The 25,405-nt window shown below is 40.6% G+C and overlaps 1 protein-coding gene across 3 annotated transcripts in view; it reads left to right on the top strand.

Annotated features, from left to right (window-relative positions):
* The window catches only part of DDR2 (discoidin domain receptor tyrosine kinase 2), a 160,750-nt gene extending 135,570 nt beyond the window's left edge, over positions 1-25,180 (top strand). For all 3 annotated transcript variants that reach the window (XM_033855804.2, XM_033855797.2, XM_019931981.3), the window contains 9 exons: positions 2,761-2,823; positions 3,622-3,752; positions 6,408-6,618; positions 8,045-8,268; positions 9,509-9,636; positions 12,084-12,275; positions 12,569-12,803; positions 14,708-14,857; positions 18,272-25,180. In XM_033855804.2, the coding sequence (XP_033711695.1) occupies positions 2,761-2,823; positions 3,622-3,752; positions 6,408-6,618; positions 8,045-8,268; positions 9,509-9,636; positions 12,084-12,275; positions 12,569-12,803; positions 14,708-14,857; positions 18,272-18,406 (1,469 nt within the window). In that variant the 3' untranslated portion in view covers positions 18,407-25,180. The remainder of the gene's footprint in view (positions 1-2,760; positions 2,824-3,621; positions 3,753-6,407; positions 6,619-8,044; positions 8,269-9,508; positions 9,637-12,083; positions 12,276-12,568; positions 12,804-14,707; positions 14,858-18,271) is intronic.
* Positions 25,181-25,405: the final 225 nt, after the last annotated feature.

The following is a 25,405-nucleotide window of genomic DNA, read 5'->3' as shown; positions in this document are numbered from 1 at the left end:
TGAAGATGTCTAAATAAAAGTGAAGAGAACAATGAACCCCCATCCATCACCTAGCTTTACTAACCATTGATTTTTTTTTTGTCATGCTTGTTTCCTTTATCCCTCCCTTTTTGGTATAGTATTTTGAAGCAAATCTGAGACGTTATTTGATTTCACTACTAAAATTTTAGAATACACCTGAGAAAATAACATTACCTTCATAATAATGCCATTATTACATCCAACAAATTTATTAGTAAATAATTCCTTAATATAATATAATAGCCAGTCCACATTCAAGTATCCCTGATTGTCTAATAGTGTCTTACTACAGTTGGCTTGATTGAATTAGGATCCAACTAATTAGCCCCTCTTGGTGTATTTCCTTTATTATATTACTAGGTGGTATCTCTTTTAACCTAAAACAGTTTTTTAAAAAAATTCCATTCTGGTTTTGCTGATTACTTTCTGTGGTGTAATTTTACTGGAGCTTCTATCCTCTGTCATCCTGTAGACTGGTGGTTATATCTACAGGTGAACTTGATTCAAATTCAGTATTCATTTTTGCCAAGGATTTTTCATGGATAGTGCTGTGTACTCTATGCTGAACCTCATCATGGGGATGTTATGTTAGAATCTCTTACTTTCAGTGATGCTAAGATTGATCTCTGGGCTCAGGTGGTTATCCTTTCATTGAAAAGTTCCCAATGAACTTTCTCCTTAGGTTTTATCCTCCATTGATGACCAGTGCTTAAATTATTTCATTAGGAGTTGCTAAATGGTGATTTTCTAATTCTTTTATTCCTTCTGCATTTATTACCTGAGTTTCTTCTGAATAGGAGAACTATTCCCCATATGCTTGTTAACCCTGAAATACAGTTCATGTTGGAAGGGCAGCATACATAATTAATTTTTTCATCAATTTACAGAGTAATGAGTCAATGCTCTAGCAACCTTCAGTGGTATCTAATAGATTTTATTTTGGTTTTCATCCTCACTAACATTAAAGAGGACACATTTTTAGAGGTGTGTTTAAAAAAAGGATTTTTTAAAAATTTACTTATTTGGTTGTGCTGGGTCTTAGTTGCAGCAGGCGGGCTCCTTAGTTGCAGCTTGCAGGCTTCTTAGTGGTGGCTCGCCAGCTCCTTGGTTGCAGTACATGTGTTCCTTAGTTGTGGCATGCGAACTCTTAGTTGCAGCATGCATGCAGGATCTAGTTCCCTGACCAGGGATCGAACCCAGGCCCCCTGCATTGGGAGTGCGGAGTCTTATCCACTGTGCCCCAGGGAAGTTCCCTCTCTGAGGATTTAAATCTTATGACAGGATTCTTTACCTGCCTTAGAGAAGCATCCATCTCTTAATCAAAATAGAAGTCGCTAAGTATCATATATGTACAGTTGACCCGTGAACAACATGGGTTTGAACTGCACGGGTCTATCTATATATGGATTTTTTTCCATAGTAAATATTACAGTACTACACAATCCACAGTTGGTTGAATCCATGGATGCAGAACCTCGGATATGGAAGAACCATGTATATGGAGGGCTGATTTTAAGTTATATGCAGATTTTCCACCGCGCAGAGTACTCAGTGCCCCTAACCTGCACGTTGTTCAAGGGTCAATGGTACATCTCAAAGAGGAATATAATTACTTAATTCAATACAGTTTCTTCCTGAGAATCTCTTCTTTTTTATTCTACTGACCAGAGTCCTTTTAGACACTGTCTTGAATCTCAGTCTTAAGGGTCTGACTTTACAGCACTTATCTGATTGTTCCTTGTATATCTCCTTCACTGTTACTTCCTCTTTATACCATATACTACTTAAAATGAACATGTGTGCATTCATGCATAAAACATTATTGAGCATCTACTATATACCATGCACTGTCTTATTTATTAGGTTACAATGACAAACAAGACAATGCCCTTGACCTAAAGGTGCCCAATGTTTCATAGAAGATGGATGAGTAAACTTAAAATATGAAACACTGTGGTATGTACTAAATGATATAGGCACTGGGTACTACGGAGCCAAAGAAGAAGTAAATCCAAATCAGACTTAGGCAGGAGTATATTATTTGGGGTAGGGTGGGCTACTGTAACAAATACTCCAATAACTTATTATTGCTGCCTAATTATTATTTATTATTACTGATAGTCTTTGCATATTCTAATTCTTGACCCCCTTGATTAGACAAGTCAGAGGGAAAAATTAGTTACCAACATCAATCTGTCAAATACACTTTTGGGAGCTAGTCCTAGAAGCTTCAACATCACTGTAAAGGGTACTCTATTTCTAAGGAAGAAGGCTTAATTTACAAATTAAAGAGCTAGGACTCTGAGGCATAGTGAAAACTCTTTTGTAAAACACTGTAATTTCCTTGAAGGGAAAGCGCATCTGAACCCTATGTCTGTCCTATGTCTACTTACCCATTGTATTCTCTCTACATTTTGTCGAATTTGGATCTCACTTCCTATGCATGATTTATGATAATGTGTGGTCACAGCCCTCTGATAACTCTCTTTAACTTTTTTGTACCATGACACTTAGTAGGTAATAATTGAAACAAAATTTTTACAAAAGAAAAGTTGCCCTTACTATTTAGATGAATGGCAATATTTTTTACTTAATATATTATATGATTTAATTTCTAAGAAAGGCTTGTAGCAACCCAGTAAATCGATTTCACAAAGTGCTAGCTTACAACCTGCCTTCAGAAAAACCACTACCGAGCTGTCTTCTTCCCAGCTCTGACTCACCCTTGTTTTGTGACAGATGCTGCTATGTACAACAACTCTGGAGCCCTTCCCACATCACCTGTGGCACCCACAACCTATGGTATGTATGCTTCTTGGTTATAAAAGTTAAGTTGAAGGGACCTCCTGGAGGATGAAGAAGGGTGGAGATTTGCAAAGGCTTGACTGTGTAGCAGGCTTGATACCAGGTGGCTTTCAATGAAGAGTAGCTCTGGAAAGATAGGACAGACCACCTCCAAAGTTAAGGGCCCAACCTCACTCTCTTCCCTGCTGGTCCATGTGATTCTTCTGCTGAGGCAGAGTCTGGAGCTGTTCCAACTGCTTCTTAGAAGTTTGGGAAGCTTGGAGCCAAAACATGGAAAGGGCTATTTCTAGGTGAGACCCATTGTAGGGATCTTAATGAATGAATGGAACAAAAAGCTAGTCTCTCCGATTGGAGAGAAATATGGAAAAGTGTATGCATTGCTTCAGTCACTGGCTGTATAAGTCAGCAATCTGGGAAACACGTGATCAAGTGTCTCCAAAGAGGACTCTCAGCTGCCTTGGCATGTCTCAATGCAGAGTGAAACTGATTCTTCACCTGTTTTTCATGAGGTGTGATTAGGGGCCATGGTATAAAGGGAGCAAAATTTTGGGAGGAATGGAAAACCTCTCCATTATCCAGTCTAATACATGAGGAAGAGGAAGCTACTGTCCCATGGAGGAGGGCTGTAGGATATAAGAGCACAGGAATACAAGAGTAGCAAGACCAAGTGTTAAGTGGCATCTTGTGGAATTATCCTGAAGGAATAGGTTCTGCCTTCTTATCTCTAGTCCAAGCCCTTATGCTCTTCCTTGCCCCTTGAGATGATAATATTCTTCGTCCTTTTCCTGGTTACAGATCCAATGCTTAAAGTTGATGACAGCAACACTCGAATCCTGATTGGCTGCTTAGTGGCCATAATCTTCATCCTCCTGGCTATCATTGTCATCATCCTCTGGAGGCAGTTCTGGCAGAAAATGCTGGAGAAGGTGAGGAAGTGCAGGACAATCACGGGGTAGGAAGCGGCTCCATCCTTTCCTGTGCTGCTTCGTTAATATCCAAGCCAAGTTTCTCACAGTTCTATTCCTACTTCTTTTTGTACTTGAAAGTTATGGTTGGGGAGAACCTGTCAGTCCAGTGGTTAGGACCCTGTGCTTCCACTGCAGGGAGCACATGCTTCCCCGCTGGTTGGGGAACGAAGATCCTGCATGCCACATGGTACGGCCCCAAAAAAAGAAAGTTATGGTTATGCATCCTTCTGAGTGCCTCCTCAGATTCTTTTAGTCTAGGCCAAATGATCTATGTACTTTCTATTACATTTGTCTAACACTTTATAGTCTGCAAAGACTTTTTCCTTGATTTTACTTGAACCTCACTGAATAATTGTGAGTTGGGCAGAGCAGTTATATTTAACTGTTTTGCTGATGAGAAAATGTGATGTGCTCAAGGTCATACAGTTAATGTCCTGCTTTCTATGCTTGTTCTAATGGTCAGTCTTGAAATTTGTTGACTTCTTTTCTTCTAAAATATATACCTTTCACCACGGATGGAATATCTACGACTTTCCTTGGTGTCTTAGACCAGATAGCAATTCTGGGCACTGCTGCTAAATGTGTGATACTCTTGGGGTTGGCTGATGATAAAGTGTTTCTACCTTTAGTCATGGACATTGTCCCTTGTCAGTGAGCTCAAATGGATGTGGACTGTGAGAGATCATAGATACTCTGGGCTGTGAGGCTTTGAGGTGCCCATCGAGGACAGGGAACAGGAGGGAGGGAATAGGCTGATTGTGTTTATAGCCTAAATATTTGGGGATGGGATCTCAGAGGAGACCAGTGCCTATGTAGAGTACATACCAGACAAAGGGAAAGGGCACCGTGAGAATGGACTGGAACCTTCTGAACTCTTTGTGGGTAGGACAAGAGGAAGGGGCTGAAATCAGAAAAGTGAGGGGAATGACCCAGACAAGTAGCACGCAATTCCTTCTGATGTGTTACACATTCAAGTTCTGAGATGATTGAGGTTTATTTTAAGGATTTTAGGCAGGAATATTTCACAGAAGAGAGGGTCTCTTTGCTTCCCACAGAGACTTCTAACATTAGTCTAAAAATAAATTAAAGGTTTCAATCCATAAATAGTGACTGAAGGCTGAAAGGCAGAATCCACAGAGAGCTCACCCACTGGCGTGATGAGGCAACATCAAAATCTTTTGTCTTTTAGAATGCTAGAACACACGTGGTATCTAAATTCCAGGATGCGGGGTAGCAGAGAGTGGTGGTGGTAGCAGCTGATGGTCTGATGGTTCATTGGACAGCTTGAAGCTGTGTTCTTACTGAACAGTCTGTTATGACTGCATTTTAGTTGACGGGGGAGAGTCTGTGTTCTCTTCTCTGTGAGCTATTTTTCTCTTTATTTGAGCCAGAATTTACCACTCTTTGAGTCTTTCTTTTGAGTCCTACTGGCATATATTCATGGTCTGGGAGAAGAATTTTGGATTGGAGACTCTCCAGGTAAAAGGGAGAACAAAAATTTTGCCCTTGAATATTTAACTTGGTCCTTCAAGAAATTCTTTCTGTCCCTGTACATCCTGAGTAAGATAACTCAAGATGCTCTGGAATGACACAGGATTTCTTCTGGGGGAAAGAATTTTTTTGTAGAAGACCCTTAAGCATACCTATGTATTCCAAATACATTGCTCAAAATAGCCTTATGCTGTAGCATTATCTGCAGGATACTTACAGTGGTGTCCTCAGAATTCTCTCTTTGAGAGAGTCAACCAATATTTATTGAGTACCTAGTATGTGCTGGGCTGCATGCTCAGTACTGAGGATATTACTGCAACAAAGGAACTCTCAGTCTAGGGTATGGAGCAGACATCTAAGTTTCTCCACTGAGCACCCAAAGTGTGTTTGTTGGAGTAGAACGTTTCATGTGTTTAAATCCAAATAGTCCCCTATACTTAGATTATGAGATTTTCCTTTTGAAGGAGCAGGCAGGTCATATTAAATAGAATGACAGAACAATTAGCTGTTTTATTCTTCTTATTCCTGTGTTAGGTATAATTCATGTTAGTATCCCTAGCACCTAGGGCTTTCCTTTCTTATTTTGTAGCCATTTTATTTTTGGTTAGTGAAAATGCAGGGTCAAGCGGGTATTACCCTAATCTACAATGCCAGAGTGGTCAGGTGAACTACAGATTCATCATGTTACAGCACATTTGTTACGTTAATAAGCACTTTAATTTATGCCTACACAAAATCAATCAGTTGAGTGGTGTCAGGAAAACCCATTATTTAACAGAACATTGAAAACTCTAAGACTGAGAAACTCTTTGATTGGCTACTGATAGGTTCTAATGGTGTCACGTGAATAATGCTTGTAAGTGTTTCAATGGAAGTTAATTAATGTTGGCAGTGCAGAAATTTGGAAGTCAAATTCTGCCTTGAAGAAATGAAAGATGATTCTGAGTTTCTACAACACAAGCATTTGTGGAACCAGACTGAAGCCCTGTCACTTGCATTGCTTCTGGAGTTTGAGTATTAGAGAGTTATTTCATCTGAGTGGACGAGCTGGGTTTAAGAAGAGGAGGGAGTGATGATCCCTTTTGTGTCAACATGCCTTTTTCCCCTGTCCTTCTCTTTCAGGCGTCCCGGAGGATGCTGGATGATGAAATGACAGTCAGCCTTTCCCTGCCAAGCGAGTCCAGCATGTTCAACAATAACCGCTCCTCATCGCCAAGCGAGCAGGAGTCCAACTCCACTTACGATCGCATCTTTCCCCTTCGCCCTGACTACCAGGAGCCGTCCAGGCTGATACGGAAACTCCCAGAATTTGCTCCAGGGGAGGAAGAATCAGGTGAGGATGAAACAGTGAGCAGAAAATTGAGGGACAAGATTTATGAAGGTGTGACACTATTGCTTCTACTCAACCAAGTCTAATTTTAGCCTAGAGAAGTCCACCTTCTCCTGGGAAGTCCACACTGTCTTTCTAGATTTGGTCTACTGCTGCTCCTAATTGAATCTGGACATCTCTCCTTTGCTACTGCACGTAGCAAATGTTTGGAGGGACCCACATGTCAGAAGAAGAAAAATAAATAAAATGCGTTCCTAAGGCATTAACACCAGAAGAACCTAAACAGTCCAACTAGTCCAACCTTCTCATTTTTTATAGGAGGAAAGTGAGAAGGCCCAGTTAAGGTACTCGCCCAACATCAAACAGCAATAGGGGTAAATTCAGGACTAGAATTTCACTTGGAGAAAAAACAACGAAGCTAAAGAGATCCTAGAATCCCCAGGTTTTAGTCACCTAGATAATTGAGTTATTTAACTTTTGTTCATTTCTCTTTGGTGAAAATTTACTTGACTAATACAAGATTTTATTATGAGAGCAAATATTTCTTGTCTTTTCTCAATAAAGCGTTGCTTCGGTAAAATGGTGCCAATTGATTCACATTCCAGTGTCTTTTAAAAAGAGCTGCAGAGTGACATCAGAGGGGATGCTGGGGTCATCGCTGAGGCTCAGAGCAGCTTTTCTGTCCATAATGTCAGCATCCGAGGAGTGACCCCAGTCAGTGGAAGAGGACTGATGGTGTTCAGGGGAGAGCTGACTGGAGAAGTAGCAGGACTAACCATGAGAGCAGAGGCTTTTCAAGGGAGTCCTTCCAAAGGAAGAGAGGAAACTAATGTGTATTTACCACTCAGTGGATAGCAAACATTGAAGGAGCGTATTGAACTACGGGAATTTTACAGAGACAGCAAGAATAGGGATGTAATTTATTTCCTAGGCTGTAGCAAAGTGATCTACCTACTTTCTGAAGTCTAAAACATCCCCCCTCATATTTTAATATTTTTTTAAGTTAGGATGTGTCTTAAGCTAGATCATATAAATTTAATCACAGTTTTTAATCCCTGAAATAGGTTATTAAAATCAGCGACTATATCTTAAAAGTAAGGAAATATGCCATTAAATCCTAAAACTTTAATACTCCTACCCTAACTAGTATAGCGAGCCTTCCTGGAGCTTCACCACAATTCCACAAGATTAACCAAGGAGGTTATTAATGATCACGTAGTTATGAGGCGAAGATAAGAGATAAAATGGTGCCTACATTCTGGAGGCCACGAGAAAGAACCTCCAGAGGAACCATTCTCCAAGTAAGAATGTCATGGCCTAGGTTAGGCTGTCTTGGGGGCATGTTTTAGCTCTCCTCTCATATTTCCTTTCTTGAAGATATCTCCAAAGAGGCCCCTTGGAACGAGACTCATTGTCCTTGTCTTCGCAGGCTGCAGTGGCATTGTGAAGCCAGTCCAGCCCAGTGGGCCTGAGGGTGTGCCCCACTATGCAGAGGCTGACATTGTGAACCTCCAGGGGGTGACTGGAGGCAACACCTACTCCGTGCCTGCCATTACCATGGACCTGCTCTCGGGGAAAGATGTGGCTGTGGAAGAGTTCCCCAGGAAACTCTTAACTTTCAAGGAGAAGCTGGGAGAAGGCCAGTTTGGGGAGGTGAGCTGATTCTTTGAGTGGGGCCTCCAGTCCTTGGTCGTTCAAAGGAAGTGGTTGAATAAAAATGGTCAGTAGAGCAAACTGTCCCATCCAAAGTGGATTCACACCAAATGTCTCCTCCACTTGTCTCTCCTTGCATTGTTCTCTAGAAGACTAGTATTGGTCAGCCTCATCTTTGTCAAACAGCTGTGGAAATCCTGGGAATTCTGATTTCTATATAAGAGTTTTTAAAGCAGGAAAGTCACTAGACTTAGATATTCTGAAAAACGTTCAATATTTTCAAAAATTTTTACAACAGGTTACAAAGGGTGGGGACCCATAAGATGTGATCATCTTTTATAAACTGTCCAAGAACATCCTGCTATTGGATAGCCACTTTGTTTTTTCCCTTTTAATTGGAGTTACATGTAAAATGGTCAGAAAACAACCTCGCCCCTGCCTTTGGTCCCAGAACCAACCACTAGGGAATGAATCACTAACCAAGATAAGGAGGAACACACTTCTCAATTGCCCTCAGAGTGATGCATGTAATATTTGACTTTTCACTCTTACATCAGTCACATGAGCCTTCTGAGAATTCAAAGCAATGATTTAAGTGGCAATAGAAGCTCTTCAACACCACCATCTAAATTCCAAATGTAATTTGGTTTCATAAGAATATGTTATTGGTTTCCAGCATGGGTGGCGTGCTTTAACCTTGGTTAGGTTTGGTGGTGGTGGAGGTAGAAGGGTCCACGGCATCTGTCTGTGGTGTTATATACACTCATTCTGTCTCCTGGGTTGAAAACACAGGCTTGTTATACAGTTACTAATGCCTAGAGGTTCCCGATAATGCTAATCCCATACTAAGGGCTTACCTTAGAGAAGAAATTGCCTTATGTTTTGCACGATCCTGTAACTAAACTTCCTTGAATCAAAGTTCAAGTATTTATACCGAATGACATTTTATAGTGGGCTATGCTTTAATAAAATACCATGTTATAGATTCATTCACATAGTTAATGTTCCAATCAATGTATTTCTTTTATAAAGCAGTAACATATCACTTAGCTGGGTACCTTACCATTTTCTTAAATCAGTTATTTGAGTCAAAGATGTGTTGCACGTATCTTCTTACTGGTCTTTTTGATTATTTTGCCTGAGTTGTAAGAGTTAGTTTATCTCCAGGAAATGCCCAGCAAGAGTACTGAGACATCTTCAGGAGAAATGATGATGCTGAGACTAGATGACTTTTGTCTAGGTTCATCTCTGTGAAGTGGAGGGAATGGAAAAATTCAAAGACAAAGATTTTGCCCTAGATGTCAGTGCCAACCAGCCTGTCCTGGTGGCCGTGAAAATGCTCCGAGCAGACGCCAACAAGAATGCCAGGTCTGTGGTCTGCATTTTAAATTTTCCTTTATGTGTTTCATCTTCAGGATCAGGAACCCTCCTGGAAACTTCTGAGTAATTTGTTGCTTTTGAGATGGGAAGGGCTGTGAGCTACCTCACATTTCCATTGTTGTGCTTTATTTTTCTGATGGCTCAGTAGTCTTCAGCTTCATTCTCATCTCTCTCAAAAACAAATGTACATTTTCTGTTGGGTATGCTACACATTCACTTCCTAACCCCCTTTGCACAGCACTGTACACCCCAACACACACTAAAGACTGAATACGTACCTCTTCAATCATTATACACAGACACGCCTGAATGTCATTACCTCCCCTTGCAGACTTTTCACAATCACACACATCTTTCTTGCTAAGTTTCTCCCATTCTCCTTTTTCCCCCCACTTCTCTATTTACTTTCTCATCCTCTTTTTTCTCTTTTATGCTCCTTTTCTTCTATGTCCAGCAACCCCCCAAATGAGAAGCTACCTCTACTTGGAAAAGTATCCATGGACCTCAAAGCAAAAGGATCCACAGTCCTTTAGCAGTTTTCCAAACTGGCTAATAATCTCTTGGATCCTTTACTACATAAATTGCAGTTTCCAGCCACACTGCGTTGTCTGACAGCCTTTCCATTACAGTAATGGTGAGTTAATCCTCACCCAGAGAGGCATGCTGGTTGAAAGCTGGTTGTATGTGTCTCAGAGAAATCTGCACATCTGGGTAACATATGTATTTCCCCATTTGTGTTGGCTTGATGTGTCTCACTGATATTCAAATTTAGAGAAAGTTTATGATCCCTATTCCTTAAATTATCATAAATTCCAAAAATGGTGTTAGGGTTTTATTAAAAGTCTTGCAATTGAAAGGATATGGCATGAAGAAGAAAGAAAGGCAAGGGAACAGAACTGTGGAGGTTTTGGAATTTTAACTGCAAGAATTTCAATTTAAGGATACTAGTATGAGTGAAAAGGGACATCCTCTGGGTCCCATAGAGAGATAGAATATTCCTGATATTAATCTTAGCACGTGATTGGAGAAGGTGGCAAAATGAAAGAAAAAAACTATGGGATGTGACAAAGCCTTTGCCCATTGTTTTTTTTGGTGACGTTTGGTGTCCCACCTGTGCCCACTCCAATTTAGCAGTGATGGATGGCTTAGGCTCTGAGCTCTCCCAAGCCATGGACCCCCCCCGGCTGGGTTTGAGATTGAAGGGGTAATGAAAGAGGAGAGGTGTTGTATCAGGACCACACTGATTTCAAGGATTTTATATTGACATAGTATGACTTCCAGTCCAGGATTCCTAGGAAACTCACAGGAGACTTATAACAGGTCTGCTTCAATAGTTTTGAGAATGTGGGCTAGTCTCACTAACCCAAATATTGCTACTTGGAAGGTTATAGCCCACTTTGTGACTCAAGGGTGGTTGTCACCATCTATTCAAACAATTATTAGTTTTGGCCAAGTGAGTACTTCTTTTGAAATGATGCTGCATTACCACTGTGAACTTTAAACAGCTGTTTTGAACAGGCTACTAAATATGTGTTGTGACTGACTGCTGGTGCACCCTGCATTAAAAGAAACCAGTATGAGAAAATAAAAAATTATCAGATTAAACCAGAGGGTGGTTATTCACTTTATAAAAAGTGCCTTCACTTTACTTATAGAGTGACTCCATGGCTTTTTTTTTGTTTTTCTCTTTTGGGGGGTGCTGCATTGGGTCTTTGCTGCTGCACGTGGGCTTTCTCTATTTGTGGTGAGCAGGGGCTACTCTTCGCTGCAGTGAGCGCACTTCTTGTTGTGGTGGCTTCTCTTGTTGTGGAGCACGGGCTCTGGAGTGCAGGCTTCAGTAGTTGTGTCACACAGGCTCAGTAGTTGTGGCTTGCGGGCTCTAGAACGCAGGCTCAGTAGTTGTGGCGCACAGGCTTAGTTGCTCCGCGGCATGCGGGATCTTCCCGGACCAGGGCTCGAACCCGTGCCCTCTGCGTTTGCAGGCAGCTTCTTAACCACTGCACCACCAGGGAAGTCCCTTCATGGCTTTAAAAAAGGTAAAGACCCCAGTGCACTTAAGATATGCCTTTCAGTTGAAGGTTTTATTTTTAAGACTAGTTTTTAGCAACATATATTTGATTTAGCAAATATTAATCACTTTCTATGGGGCAGGCCTTCTGTTGGATACTAGGGATGCACATGTGAATGTCATGGTCCATGTTCCTCATGGTCCATGTTCCCCCCGCCAAATTATAGTTGAATAAGGGCACATCGCATTCCAGGATGAGTAGAATGAGACAGTTTCCAGGTACCAATTTCTCTGTTCTCTCAAAGGTTATCCAAAGGGAAACAAGACTCAGTATAATGGTTAGGACTAGACTTTGCTGTGTCTTCTTTGCCCTCTTGATCCTAACTCTGGCAACCTCTGGGTTTATCTATGTCTCTGTCCTCCAAAGGAATGATTTTCTTAAGGAGATAAAGATCATGTCCCGGCTCAAGGACCCAAACATCATCCGTCTCTTAGCTGTGTGTATCACTGACGATCCTCTCTGCATGATCACTGAGTACATGGAGAATGGAGATCTCAATCAGTTTCTTTCCCGCCACGAGCCCCCCAGTTCTTCCTTCAGCAACGTACCCACTGTCAGGTAAATACGCCGGGTCTTCTGTCTCTTCCCTGTGTTCATGAGACTAAGCTGGGATCTGAAGTGGGGAGCAGTGAGCCTTAAAGTTCATCATTGTTCTGGAATGGTTGGGGAGGTTAGTATGCAGGGAATAATAAAGCAGCTGCCCTTTAGGGGAAAGCAAAGAGATTCATAAAGAATAGAGAAGGGATGTTGAGGTTGGAACCCCAGTTTGTTGGTACCAACTATAGGGTGTGTACCTTTCACAGCTTCTTCTTTCCAGAGGCTACTTTCTCTCTTCCTTTATATTTCCTCAGTTATGCCAACCTGAAGTTTATGGCTACCCAGATTGCATCTGGCATGAAGTACCTTTCCTCGCTTAATTTTGTTCATCGAGATCTGGCCACACGAAACTGCTTAGTGGGTAAGAACTATACCATCAAGATAGCTGACTTTGGGATGAGCAGAAACCTGTACAGCGGTGACTACTACCGAATCCAGGGCCGGGCAGTACTCCCGATCCGCTGGATGTCTTGGGAGAGCATCTTGCTGGTGAGTTTCCTGTGTTTCTGAGCTCTGCCGTAGCAGCTGGCACGTAGGCAGATGCAGACGGTGTGTAGGGGTGCACCTGAGACAGCAGGAGGCAGACAATAAATAGACTTTGATATTTTCTCTGACTTGATATGATTTACTTTGTGTACTAATTACTATTTTTAACACTTGCCTGTTTCTGCTGATAAAATATAACATGCTTACCGTAGAAAGTATGGAGGAAAAGGTTAAAAATATACCCATAATGAGAAGAGATTTAGTACCATTTTTTTCATCTCTACCCTTTCCACCTACTGACTGATCTTAATTAATTTAGAGTATTAAAATCTTGTCATTTGAAGAACTGTTATCCACACAAAATATTTTTCTTCTGTATTAATTTCATAACCATGTTTCTAATTAATTATTTAGATGGATCTCTATATTTGTATTTTAATGATTTTCACCATTTACTTTTTAAGGTCCTCATTCTTTGCTTTATAATTTTTATCCAGCTCTTGGTATTCTGGACCACAAGTGAATACGTTTTTTTCAAACGCCTCTTAGAAATATATCTTCTGACCATGCGTATTTGGGACAATTTACTGTTGATTTTATACCACTTAGCTGATTTATAGAATTATTAGACTTTAAACTTTTACTTCCTACAATGCTGTGAATGTGTAATTTTGTCTTTTGTCATTTAATATTGTGGAGAAAAGCCTGATAGCAATCTAGTTTTGTTAATTTATTATTAATCTGTTTGTTTCTTGTTCATATCTTATAGGGTTCATAATTAATGTTGAAATAAGAAATGTATAGTTATCCCCTTCCTCTCACCAAGATAACCACTATTAATATTAATATTTTAGTGTATTTCCTTTGAGGATTTTTTCTATACATGTATTTCTCTGAATATATGTATTATATATATAATTATTTTACGTATTGGGACGATACTATGCACATACAATTCTCTCTCACTGGCAGTAAATATTCTTCAAAAACATGATTTTAATTGCTGCATAATATTCTATTGTGTGGATATATCCTATAATTTAATAATGTCACTATAATTTGATATTTAAGTACTTTCCAATTTCCTTCGATTATAAATGATGCTGTGATATATACCATTTTATGTAAATCCTTATAAAGATCTTTATCATCTATATAGACGAATCACATATTTTACTCATTTCTAATGCGATTATTAAGCTTTGCTCCCTTTAAAGGTATTGTGTGGTGTTGTAAAAGATTATTAGACCAAGATTCAGAGGGTTTTGGTCCAAATCTCAGTTTTTCCATTATTAATGGTCTCGTTAACCAGGGAATTTTAGTAAACCTCTTGTCTCACCTTTCTGATCTGAAAAATAAGGATAAATAATATCATCTATGTCAGCACTGTATTTATTGAATAGAACATATGCAAGTATTTAATACCTGCTGATTGCATCTGAATCTCATTGCTGTCACTCGTTAGTCTATCCTTCAAGGCTGTGACGATTATTGAACAAGGACTACTAGGGGCATTTACACTAGATTTCCGTATCTCTCACATAGAAACAATTGCTTCCCATTCTAATTTTGCCTTTCCCCTGGGCATTTCTCCAAGGCTACCCTAGATCCTAGAGTTTGACCTTCTAACATGCACTGGAAGAGCCAGATAGCTTACGGCTGCATCCTTTTCAGCCCTTGGATCTCATCTCCAAGAGAAGTATACCTCAGCAGAGATCCTGAGGGTGAGAAAAGGGCCTGTAGCTTGGCATCGAGACAACTTCCTATTGTTGTTTCCAGATCGCCCATGAGTATCTTGGCAGTCCCAGTATTCCTTGCCCTGGGTTGTAAAAGTGGCAAAACTCCAGATTATGAAAACCTAATCAGCTCTTGTTATGCACAGATTATTCTTTCTCTTATTTAAACAGGGCAAATTCACCACAGCAAGTGATGTGTGGGCCTTCGGAGTGACTCTGTGGGAGACCTTCACCTTCTGCCAGGAACAGCCCTATTCCCAGCTGTCAGATGAACAGGTCATCGAGAATACTGGAGAGTTCTTCCGAGACCAAGGGAGGCAGGTGAGAACTGTTGGGGTTGGAGAGATGTGGCCTTGGGTGCTCTTGAAGGAGAGAGAAAGAAAAGTTCTGACTTAACAGGATAGGTCTGAGCTGGAAGATGGGCTACCTGGATCATAGTTGTGTGTCACTAATTATCCAGCTAATGTAAAAGACCAAGAACTTTTGTCACTAATTATCCAGGTGATGTGAAAGACCAAGGTCCTCCCTAGGCATCCATACACTCTGCTTTATCCATGTGTCAACCCGTTGGTCATTGGAGAACATGAGGGGTCCCCTCAGGCTGCTCCCCAACTCAAAGATACCAGAAAATAAAATCCTATCTCTCATGTTTGATCTATTTCCTGGTCTAGGCTCTATGGTTTGTCTTCCTGGTTGAGAAACATAGGAACAAAAACGTAAGCTTAAAAGTGAATGAGGGATTTATTAGCATTCGTTAAAAATCTGGTTTGGACTGTCTAGAAATGTTTCTTGACCTACATGTCCAGAGACCTTCAGGTACATCCTGGCCTTGCTGTTCTTGGAAGGCACCTCTGGGCCCAGCTGCTGTGGCATCTCAGGACTCAGGAAAAGCTGGGCTTCTTAGCTTACAAGGGCCCCAATTCCTAGTTAAGATACTACAAGTTTCCTTTGGATGACTCAGTGTTTAAAGTTCCTGTGAGACGTGGGATTGAAAGCTTGCTGGTGGTGGGAGCACTGAAACCCCAGAGTGGCCTGGCTACAGCACACACTTGGAGTGTGGCATCTCAGGCAGGAAGATGATAACAGTTGAGGAGAGGGAGAAGGCTCTTGCAGAAGATTAAAAGTAGATCCTCTGTGGCTTAAATGGATCAAAGCAAGCAAAAGATAAGGGAATGACTAGAGATTGTACAATATGCAGCTTAAAAATAGGAAGGAGGGGTCCTAGAATTTTATCTTGATACTCTGTAGATATTCTGGTAGCAGGAGATCTAAATTATCTATCTCGATTATGGAGTAATTGCCTTCTTACCTTGGCAAAGGGCAGATTTACTCCGGTGTGCATGGATAAGAGAGTAGAACAAGGAAAAATGTTTTTTCTCCTGGACTAGTAGCACATCGTGGCCACCTGGTTGACCTACTAGATTCTTGTGGCCAATTAAAGGCGGTGCATTCAATTAGAAAGTGTAATTTTATTATCATAATGATTCTAACTTGAGTACATCCTAGAATTGTAGGCAAAGGGAGGAATATTTTAAACCTTTCAGTTTCCCTCCTCTTATTATTCAGTGACTGAAATCCCACATGGAAAAAAAAAAATTACACGAAGCAAAATTGAACTATCAAACATTCAGGCAAGAAAGGCATGCTTCCCCTCCCCCCACTTCATGTCCACTGTCTGCTTTGCATTTGAATAGTAAAGTCAAATATTTGACTGAAGCCAAGGCCAAAGCCAAATATTACCATTATATGCTAGTAAGCTTCTCATCTATAAGTTTATAAATTTTTGATAAAAGTTTATTTAATTTAACATATGGACTTACTAAACATAATTTATTAAATTTGTATTTTATTACAATTTACAAAATTTAATTACTTTAAATTTTATTAAAATTTCAGTATTCAAATTTTAAAAGTTTGACATTAGAATTAAGGATGGTAATTTCTCAACACTATCAGCTGCTAGATGGATTTTATGGTCTCTAGACTACACATGTGTGATCTAATTTGTTTTCACATGGCACAATGTCACCAACTTGTTGAACATAGCAGATATAATGCAGAAGAAAACTTTTCAGTAGCACAAATTCTAGAAAGAATCTTATACTTAGGGCTCACAGCTTACGCAAAGCTTAAATCTTTTGTATTCAATTGGAAGTCTATAACAATAATTTCAATAATTTTAAAATGTATTTGACATTTTTGTTTTCAATTTATTTTTACAAACTGTAAAGAATTCTCAGACAGCACTTTTCTTAAAAGCTCATGGTCTAAATGGAATTAAATAATTAAAAACTGGGACTTCCCTGGTGGTGCAATGGTTAAGAATCCACCTGCCAGTGCAGGGGACACAAGTTCATGCCCTGGTCTGGGAAGATCCCACATGCCGCGGAGCAACTAAGCCCGTGCGCCACAACTACTGAGCCTGTGCTCTAGAGCCCGCGAGCTACAACTACTGAAGCCCGCATGCCTAGAGCCCATGCTCCACAACAAGAGAAGCCACCACAATGAGAAGCCCACGCACCACAACGAAGAGTAGACCCCGCTCGCCACTAGAGAAAAGCCCATACACAGCAACGAAGACCCAATGCAGCCAAAAATAAATAAATGAATGAATGGATAAATAAATGAATAAATAACTAAAGTTTAAATTTAAAAAAATGAATGCTCAAAACCATCATAAGATATCATCTCACAACTTTAGAGTGGCTGTTATCAAAAAGACAAGAAACAACAAGTGCTAGTGAGGATGTGGAGAAAAGGGAACCCTCATGCCCTGTTGCTGGGAATGTAAATTGGTGCAGCCTCTGTGGAAAACAGTGTGGAGGTTCCTCAAAAAATTAAAGATAGAGCTTCGTTATGATCCTATGATGCATGACATAAGCTGGTGTTGGTGTGGGAGAAGGCAAGATGGAAATAGTTAATGATTTACCAGCTGCAAATGTTGGACCCATGTTTCAAAGAGCTTGAGAAATTTAGGTTTGCTTTAGGAATATGTCAATATACCAAGGTGTTAAAAAACATAGGTAAGGAAATGACAGCAACAGATTACAGGCAAACAGAAGATGACCTGGAGTCAGTAGAGTGGCATCTTGCTGGTGGAAGCAGTCAGTAACTGGTTCTTTGGGAGTAGAGCCAAATACAACTCTAGGCTGGAATTCAGGGCAGGGCTGTAGAGGGGGTAAATGTACAAATATTGGTGAATAATGTAAGGAAGAAGTCCAATCTTCTCTCCCTGGGCCAGTACAGGAGAGAGGGAGCACAGAGAAGGTTATGGTTAGGAGCTACATGGATATATCCCACATCTCAGTGACTAGGGTTTTATTCCAATAAAGGAGCTGAGGCAGCTAGTATACTTTCTGCCCTTTTGCCATGATTGGCTCAATCAGAATAAATCTCATTGTGGCTAGGCTATAAATAGAGGTTTGGTGTTCTAATCACTTGCTTTCCAGTCTAAGATGTCTTCTTGCTTCAGTTTCATCTTTTGCATGATGGTAGGGACCACAGGATGGCCCATCAGGAAATTCTGCTCCAGAGAACTGGAAAAGACAAAAGGAATGGAAAAGGGACTGATGGGATTTAGAATCCTCATGAATAGGAAGAATAGACACCCCACTCATTTCACTTTCCAAGTCCAAGAAAATGGGGAGTGGGCAAATCATACTATGATGCAACTGCTCTTCCTTTCTCTGCGCTCTTCTTAATAGTCTCATTTTTTGTTCATTTTTCTTTCCAAAGACTTACCTCCCCCAGCCTGCCATTTGCCCTGACTCTGTGTATAAGCTGATGCTCAGCTGCTGGAGAAGAGACACCAAGCACCGTCCCTCATTCCAGGAAATCCACCTTCTGCTTCTTCAGCAAGGGGACGAGTGATGCTGTCAATGCCTGGCAACAGGTCCTCCTCACAAGACCTACCACTCACCCACGCCTAAGCCACTCCATTTGGACATTGAATGGACCTGAGAGACAGAGGCTTGTTTGCCTTTATCTCTTTCTGTCCCTCGTCTCCCTCCACTCCACTCCCCCACTCTCTACCCCGACACATATATACTTTTTTTACATTAAAGAACTAAAAAAGAAAAAAAAAAAGCCTAGGGCAGAATAGGGCAGATAAAATCTAGTAAAGAATCTTACTTGATATACTAAAAAAGTTGGATAACAAAGGCTAGATAATTGAGATAATTTATAAAGGTTAAATATGCTTGTGTTTATGAATGTGCAGATTCTACAATATGTTTTCCATGTCATCTTTTTAAAAAAAATGGTTTCAGAAAGAAAACACTTGAAGAGTAGTAATGTCTTAGGAAACGTGAGATTAGACTTAGGGAAAATACTTGGTAAGTGTGGAGAATCTGATGAAATGGTATTCAGTAACTAGTCACCAATGGTTTAATTTCCTAATTCGGCCTGTAGACATGTCCTGAACTCTGCATTTTCCTCTCCTGGCAAAGTAGATGTTAACATGCTTGAAAAAACCCACCTTCTTTGAATGGGTGTTTTGTTTGTTCATGGTCAGGGATCACGGTTGAGATCTATATGCATAGGAGATACAGAGGATGTACATAGGAAAGAATATCTACTGCAAGGCTATATGAACAGGAATCGTCATTTGCAAAACAAAAACAAAAACAAAAAAAAGCCTCGTGCATGGAAATATTCTTGAATAGAGAATGGACACAGGGAAAGAGACCTGTGGAGGACAGGTAACAGATGTGATATTCATTTCTGTAGAGGGTCCTCCTCTTGTCTTGTTCAGACATTTTCAGGTGTGTGTTTTCATGACAGCCTGATTTTGAGTCGGTACAAACTGTTGTTTTTTGATATCTTGATCCTAGGCCTTTTGGTTTATCTTCTCCAAATTTTCCAACTCTTTTAATGGATGAATACCAAATGGAACCCAAGGGCTGGTGATTGAATTTCTCAGGCATAAATCTGAAGGCCATGCACAATAGGGAATAGATATGTTCTGAGCGCTCCCAAAGGGTTGACTGAGGACCAATGAGGGGAAGTTACAGGGAGATTGATTTCCACTCCTTACTAGGGAAAACATAACCAGAGGTAGAACATGCAAGGATGAATGGGCTGCCTCCAGAGATGGGGAGTCCTTTGTCACTGTCCTCTTGTCAATAGGGTTTCAAACATAAGTGGTTGTGGGAGATGATGTTTAATGTCCTTTTAACCCTAGGAGTCCCTTGAGAGGAGCAGGTTGAGCGTGGAGGAGTCATTCGCTGCTGTTGCTTGGTGTTCACGCTCTTGCCTTGGAGATGGTATGACCAGCAGAAAAAGAAAGTTTGAGGTTCTGGCTTCAGAATCCATGGATACTGATAACACTGTCAAATAAGAGTCCCCTCAGAACAGATTCTGAGCTTTCACACTCCACAGATCCTCAGATTCAGTAGGAAACAGGGAAAGAGAACCCTCAATTCCCTCTGAGGAGAAACAAGAAAAGATCGCAATATAAGCTTCCCAAACTTAGAAGAAATAGACCTGACCCCTTGGGTCTGCTTCTGTTGCCTTCACCCAGCCCACCTTCTACACAGTCTCTCAGGAACTTGAGTGTTTCCCCCTGTCCAGCCTTCAGCGTTGCTCCAGGCCACAGCAGAAGCATAAATCCCCAATCCCCAAGGTTCATTTTGCGGGTCATCTTCCTTCCCCTAGAAAACACCCTTTCCCCATGGTTGTCTTGTGAGTCTGGTCTTCAGTGTCTCCCAGGACTAACTTTGGAGAGAACATCAGTTTGGGAGCTGTGACCCTATTTCTGCCTCAAGCCAAGTGTATCATCTTGGACAAGTCACTTTGCTTCTCTGGACTTTTGTTTCTTTATTGGAACAAGTTAGATGAGATGGTCTTGAAGTCTCTTCCAGTTGTGATACGTTCAGTGCTCATTGGATAACTGGATCTACAGTTGATGCAGACTCAGTTATCTGATCATCTCCTTCTCTGAAGATCGTGGTCAGCAAAAGAGATCATGTAGGGAAGCCACTATAATAGTAGTAATAGTAACACCTGTCATTTGTTCAGTGCTTTAAAGTTTACCATGTAGTGTACCACATACATTATCTCATCTGATATATGCAGGGCCAGACATGTTCTTTTATACTTGGGGCCTGCCACACTCTCTACATTCCCAAGATCAGTGTTAACTTCATGTATTATTCAGAGTTCTCCAGAGGAACAGAACTAACAGGCTATATATGTATATGGAATTGGGGGATTGGCTTACACAATTATGGAGGCTGAGAAGTCCCACAATCTGACATCTGCAATCTGGAGATCCAGGAAAGCTGCTGGTGCTGTAGTTCTGAGAACCAGAAGGCCAATGGTATAAGTCCCAGTTGAGGGCAGGAGAAGACTGATGTGTCAGCTCAAGCAGTCAGGCAGAGAGGGCAAACTCCCCCTTACTTTTTTCTTCTATTCAGGGCTTCATTGGTTTGGATGATGCCCACCCACATTGGAGAGGGCAATCTGCCTTACTCAATTCACCAACTCAAATGCTAATCTCATCCAGAAACACCCTCACAGAAACACCCAGAAATAATGTTTAATCTGAGTGCCACATGTCCCAGTCAAGTTGGCACGTTAATCATTCCATTTCAGTAGAATCATAGGGACTTGAAATCGGGGCCTGTAGCTTATTCTCCTTTATCCACGTACTTCTGGCAGGAGTACATCCAGACCAGGCCATGACTTCCTATGTGGCAAGAGGAAAGACATAATTTCCCCTTCCTTCGCCTTATATCTCTCCACTTACTTCTTTTTACAATTCTGCGTCAATACACTGCATTTCATGATCCCATAAAAAATCATATTTAAAATGAATTTAGTATGTCTGGATTTTTCTGGCCTTGAGTCATAGAGGTAATCTATTTCAAGTAGCTGGCAAATATGTATTGTCAGGTACAGTTATCTTTTTCTGAGATGAGGAAGGCACCATTTTCTGGTGCTAAGGCTTTGGTACTACAGATACAGTTTTAACTTCTCCCTTAGTCAGACCCATCGAGTTTAGCAGCACAAATCTGAGAGACCCAACAGAGCGCAATGGCGAAGGCTTAGTATGTAGACTTTAAAGGTAGCTGGAATCCAAATTGGAAGAATGAAGCGAGGAACTATGTAGAAAAGGAGATAGGAAAAGGGATGAGAAACTGTGGGGCCTTGTTACCTTTCTAGGAAGTTATCCTCTTCATGATATATGTGAAATATTTTATGTCCAGATTGTGGTTTTGGGGTATTCAGATTTAAATGTATACTTTTGCTGGTGAATGTGCTAATAGCTAAGTCCAAATCTTGATGTGCTGTCCAGACACATACGTGCTCAGAAAAGATCTGGAGTAGAAAGAGGCCCCCGAGGGGGAAAAGTGGTTTTAATGCAATGGAAAGATCGCTTGCAAGTGTATAAGACTATATGACAAAGGGCATTGTATGGAAATGGAGCAAAGGATGAATAAATGAACGTGCATGTGACTGGACCAGGCACGTGGGAGTTAGAAAGAAGACTACATAATAAAGGATAATGGAGAGTGCGTGAGAAGGATGGGGGAGGTCAGGGCAAGCAAGATAGACACAGGGGGTGCTGCTGAGAATCCATTCTGAAGCATGAAAGCAGATCTCTCTGAAGAGAGAGCCGAGAGAGGACAGAAAGTAAGTGTGTTGAAGATAAAAGATAGATGTATATGGAGAGAGAAGCAATTCTGGATGATAGAGATTATAAAAGTATTTATTTAAAAAATGAAAAGTCAGGTGCAGAGTATGACATGGAAGGGAGCTTTTCAGAGATTTAAGAAAAGGGCAGCCCAGCATGAACCTAAAAACACACAAGCAACCACCAGGGAATGACCTTTTCATCTCACAGGAAGTGGGAGAGGGAGGCAGTTTGAATACGTGTGTTCTAGACCACCTCAGGTCCTGGGGTTTAATGGTGGTGAGAAGAAATCAACTTTTTGTCTGAACAGGACATGGCTTTCCCAGTGCTGCTTTGGAAATGAAGACCAAGAGATGGGGAATTTATGTTAGCTCAAGAGGCTTTGTGTTCCCTTCTTTGCTTCTGTGAATGAAATCCATTTTAAATAATGCTCATCACTGTTGTGCCTAGAAAGGCCACAGGGAAACATTGGAACAACAGGCTTAAGTTAAACTAGACTGAATCTTGTTTGATATCTGCACAAAGAGGTACATGCCATGTTGGAACCATGTGTTTTTCTAGTCTCATCCAGACTTCCTACAAGAAAGCCATGATGTGGGGCTAAGCCGTATGTTTTGAGTAAAGGAGAACTGAAGAAGGGGAAAGAGATGAAGATGTTCCAAGGAAATAGTCTAAAACAGAATAGCATCTGTTTTGCCCAAATATACCCCAAAAATGAAGAAAATTACAGTTAAGGCTTAAATTACTCCCAGTATAGAGGTAGGAAGGCTTTGATCCTACATTGAGTTTATAGACCTGGAATTTGCCATCTTAGTCTTTTCAGTAAGACCTCTGACCTCTGGCAGTGCATATGGTAGGTTTCTGGAAGACACAGATCCAGATCTATGCTGGAATTTCCTTCTGAATTAAAATTTAACATTTTTATAGAAACAGATGAATGTCTTTTCCACTTGGTAAATGTCTTGGAATGCTAAATTGAGATGGAAAGAGACTGGAATGGTTAATGTTTATTGGATTTCTGGCATTTTGAGTTCTCTGCTACAATTAGCTACATTGCTTGGCTCAGACCATGGTGGGTAATTTGTTTAGTTGCTGTATCCTTTTTTTTTTTTCAATTTGTTATTTTGAAATGCTTTAAGACTCCCAAGAAAATAGTACAGAGTGGCCTTTCCCTAACACCAGGCTTTCCAATTGATAACATTTTACATAACCATAGTCCAGTTTCAAAACCAGAAAATTGACATTGGTATAATACTATTAACTAAACTACAGACCTTACTCAGAGTTCACCAGTTCTTCACATGTACACATTTCATTTCTGGATAGTTTTAACCCTTGCTGATTTGTAACCTGGTCTTCTTGGTTGCATCAGGAAAGACATTGTCTGGATACAATTCTATAAAATCCTAAAGAGAATATAACAAAATTAATCTGTTCCTTTATCAACAAGCAATATCCTACCTAGACTGTTTCCACATTTTCTGACTAGTTTGGCTGTTCAGCATCTGAAACATTCCAAGAACGGCTTAGAAAAATCAGGCAACACAAAGGACAGTAAGACCCACAGCTCACTAGCTAGGATAGAAGGAAATTAATTATAGGTGGTTTCTGCGGTTCCTACGAGTAGGATTTGTATGATGGCAAGGAGAGGACTTTAGAATAAATCAGAATTTTGGTCAAGAGTTAAGGTGGTACTTCCTTAATGGCACCAGGGAGAGCTTTTGGAAGGAATAGAGTACAAGGGTAGAGACCCCTAGTGAGTAGCAAAACACTATTCTCAGAAGAGTAGAGAAGTTTCATTTGCCTGAAAGTCTATTCTTAAATGGAATAGCAACCACATTGGACCAAATGAAATGCAAATACAGCTGCAACCTGTAGGTTGCAGCTGTAGCCCAGAGGTTTGGAGGGGACAGGGGAGTTGAAACTCTGGTTTTTGTGGATTACAGCTTTGAGTTTTATGATGGCATGTTTAAGCTGCCCTGTTTAAGGGTCACAAGATTCTACGTGAGTTCACCTCTGTATACCCCATGTCCTGTAAAGTTCCTAGCACATAGCGAGCACACCACAAATATTTGCCGAATGTTGTTTTTTGAATGAATAAAAGGTAGAAGCAGACACTTGTCATCCGGCATAACTGGGGTGAATTTAGGGAAAATTGCTTTGCTCTAATGTAGAGGGTTTATTTTCAAAGGAGGAAAGAGGAAAAAGTGCCCAGACTTGTACCTGTAAGTTACATCCTCCATTTCTAGGTTTACTGATGGTGAAATTGATCTATGGAAATGTCTTATCCTTTGAGGTATTTAGACAGAAATGCAAGGTACTTCTCTCCATGGCACCCCATCAAGAGCAGGGAGCGACCCTGGCCCCAAACCCAGCTCTTTTGGAACAAGATTTTTAGTTTCTCTTGCAAACACCTTGTCAACAACTTCACGGGCCTGCAAAGGAGAAAGATGGGAGTCCCAAGCTAGCCCATGCTTACCCACATTCACAACTGCATGTAAAGGAATTTGCAAAGAGACTCAAGGGAAAGCCCAAAGGGATAGGTAATCACTTGCAGTGAAAAACTGTTTTCTTGAAAAGAGGTTTGGAAATAATTGAAAGTTGAGTGGATTCCTACAAACGCACCAAGAGTTTGTAATCTAGCCTATTCATTTTATGTCCTTTACTATTCATGATATCCTATTCTTCTACCCCGTTGTCTGGGAATTTTTTCTGAGGATTGACTTTCTGAAGCAATGTGGTGCACTCTTCCTATGAGGAGGAAACATCTGGGCTTTATTCTGCAGGCTTTGGAGGATGATGTGTCTTGTCAAGGGGTAAATAGCAAACTGATTTAATTTTTGCTTAAAACTATCTTAGTCATTCCAAAATAGAATGCATAAAAATTCTCTGTATTAGAAAAAGAAATGAGATATACCAATTGTATATTGTCTTTTCTTTATTTATTCTCTGTAAGTCTGTCAGATGATAAATTGTAAATAACGATGATTAAAGAAATATGCTACTGACGGATCCTTTTTTCTGTGAAAATAGCACTGTTTCTGGGTTTTATTACCCGTAACTCCTTACTCCCTTACATCCTTTTTGGAGAAGTGATGGGAGGTGGGGACACAGTTAAGGGGTGTATGTGGTGGGGATACCTGTTTGTTGAGGGTTATCCGACAGAGGGTTATTTACGTAGGCCTCGCATATATTAGTTGATTGTTTATTGGAAGAAAATTACTTTGGTCCCT

This window comes from Tursiops truncatus, chromosome 1, assembly GCF_011762595.2.
Source record: "Tursiops truncatus isolate mTurTru1 chromosome 1, mTurTru1.mat.Y, whole genome shotgun sequence".
Taxonomy (NCBI): Eukaryota; Metazoa; Chordata; class Mammalia; order Artiodactyla; family Delphinidae; genus Tursiops; species Tursiops truncatus.
Note: the sequence above shows the minus strand (reverse complement) of the source record. Positions and strands in the feature narration are given on the sequence as shown.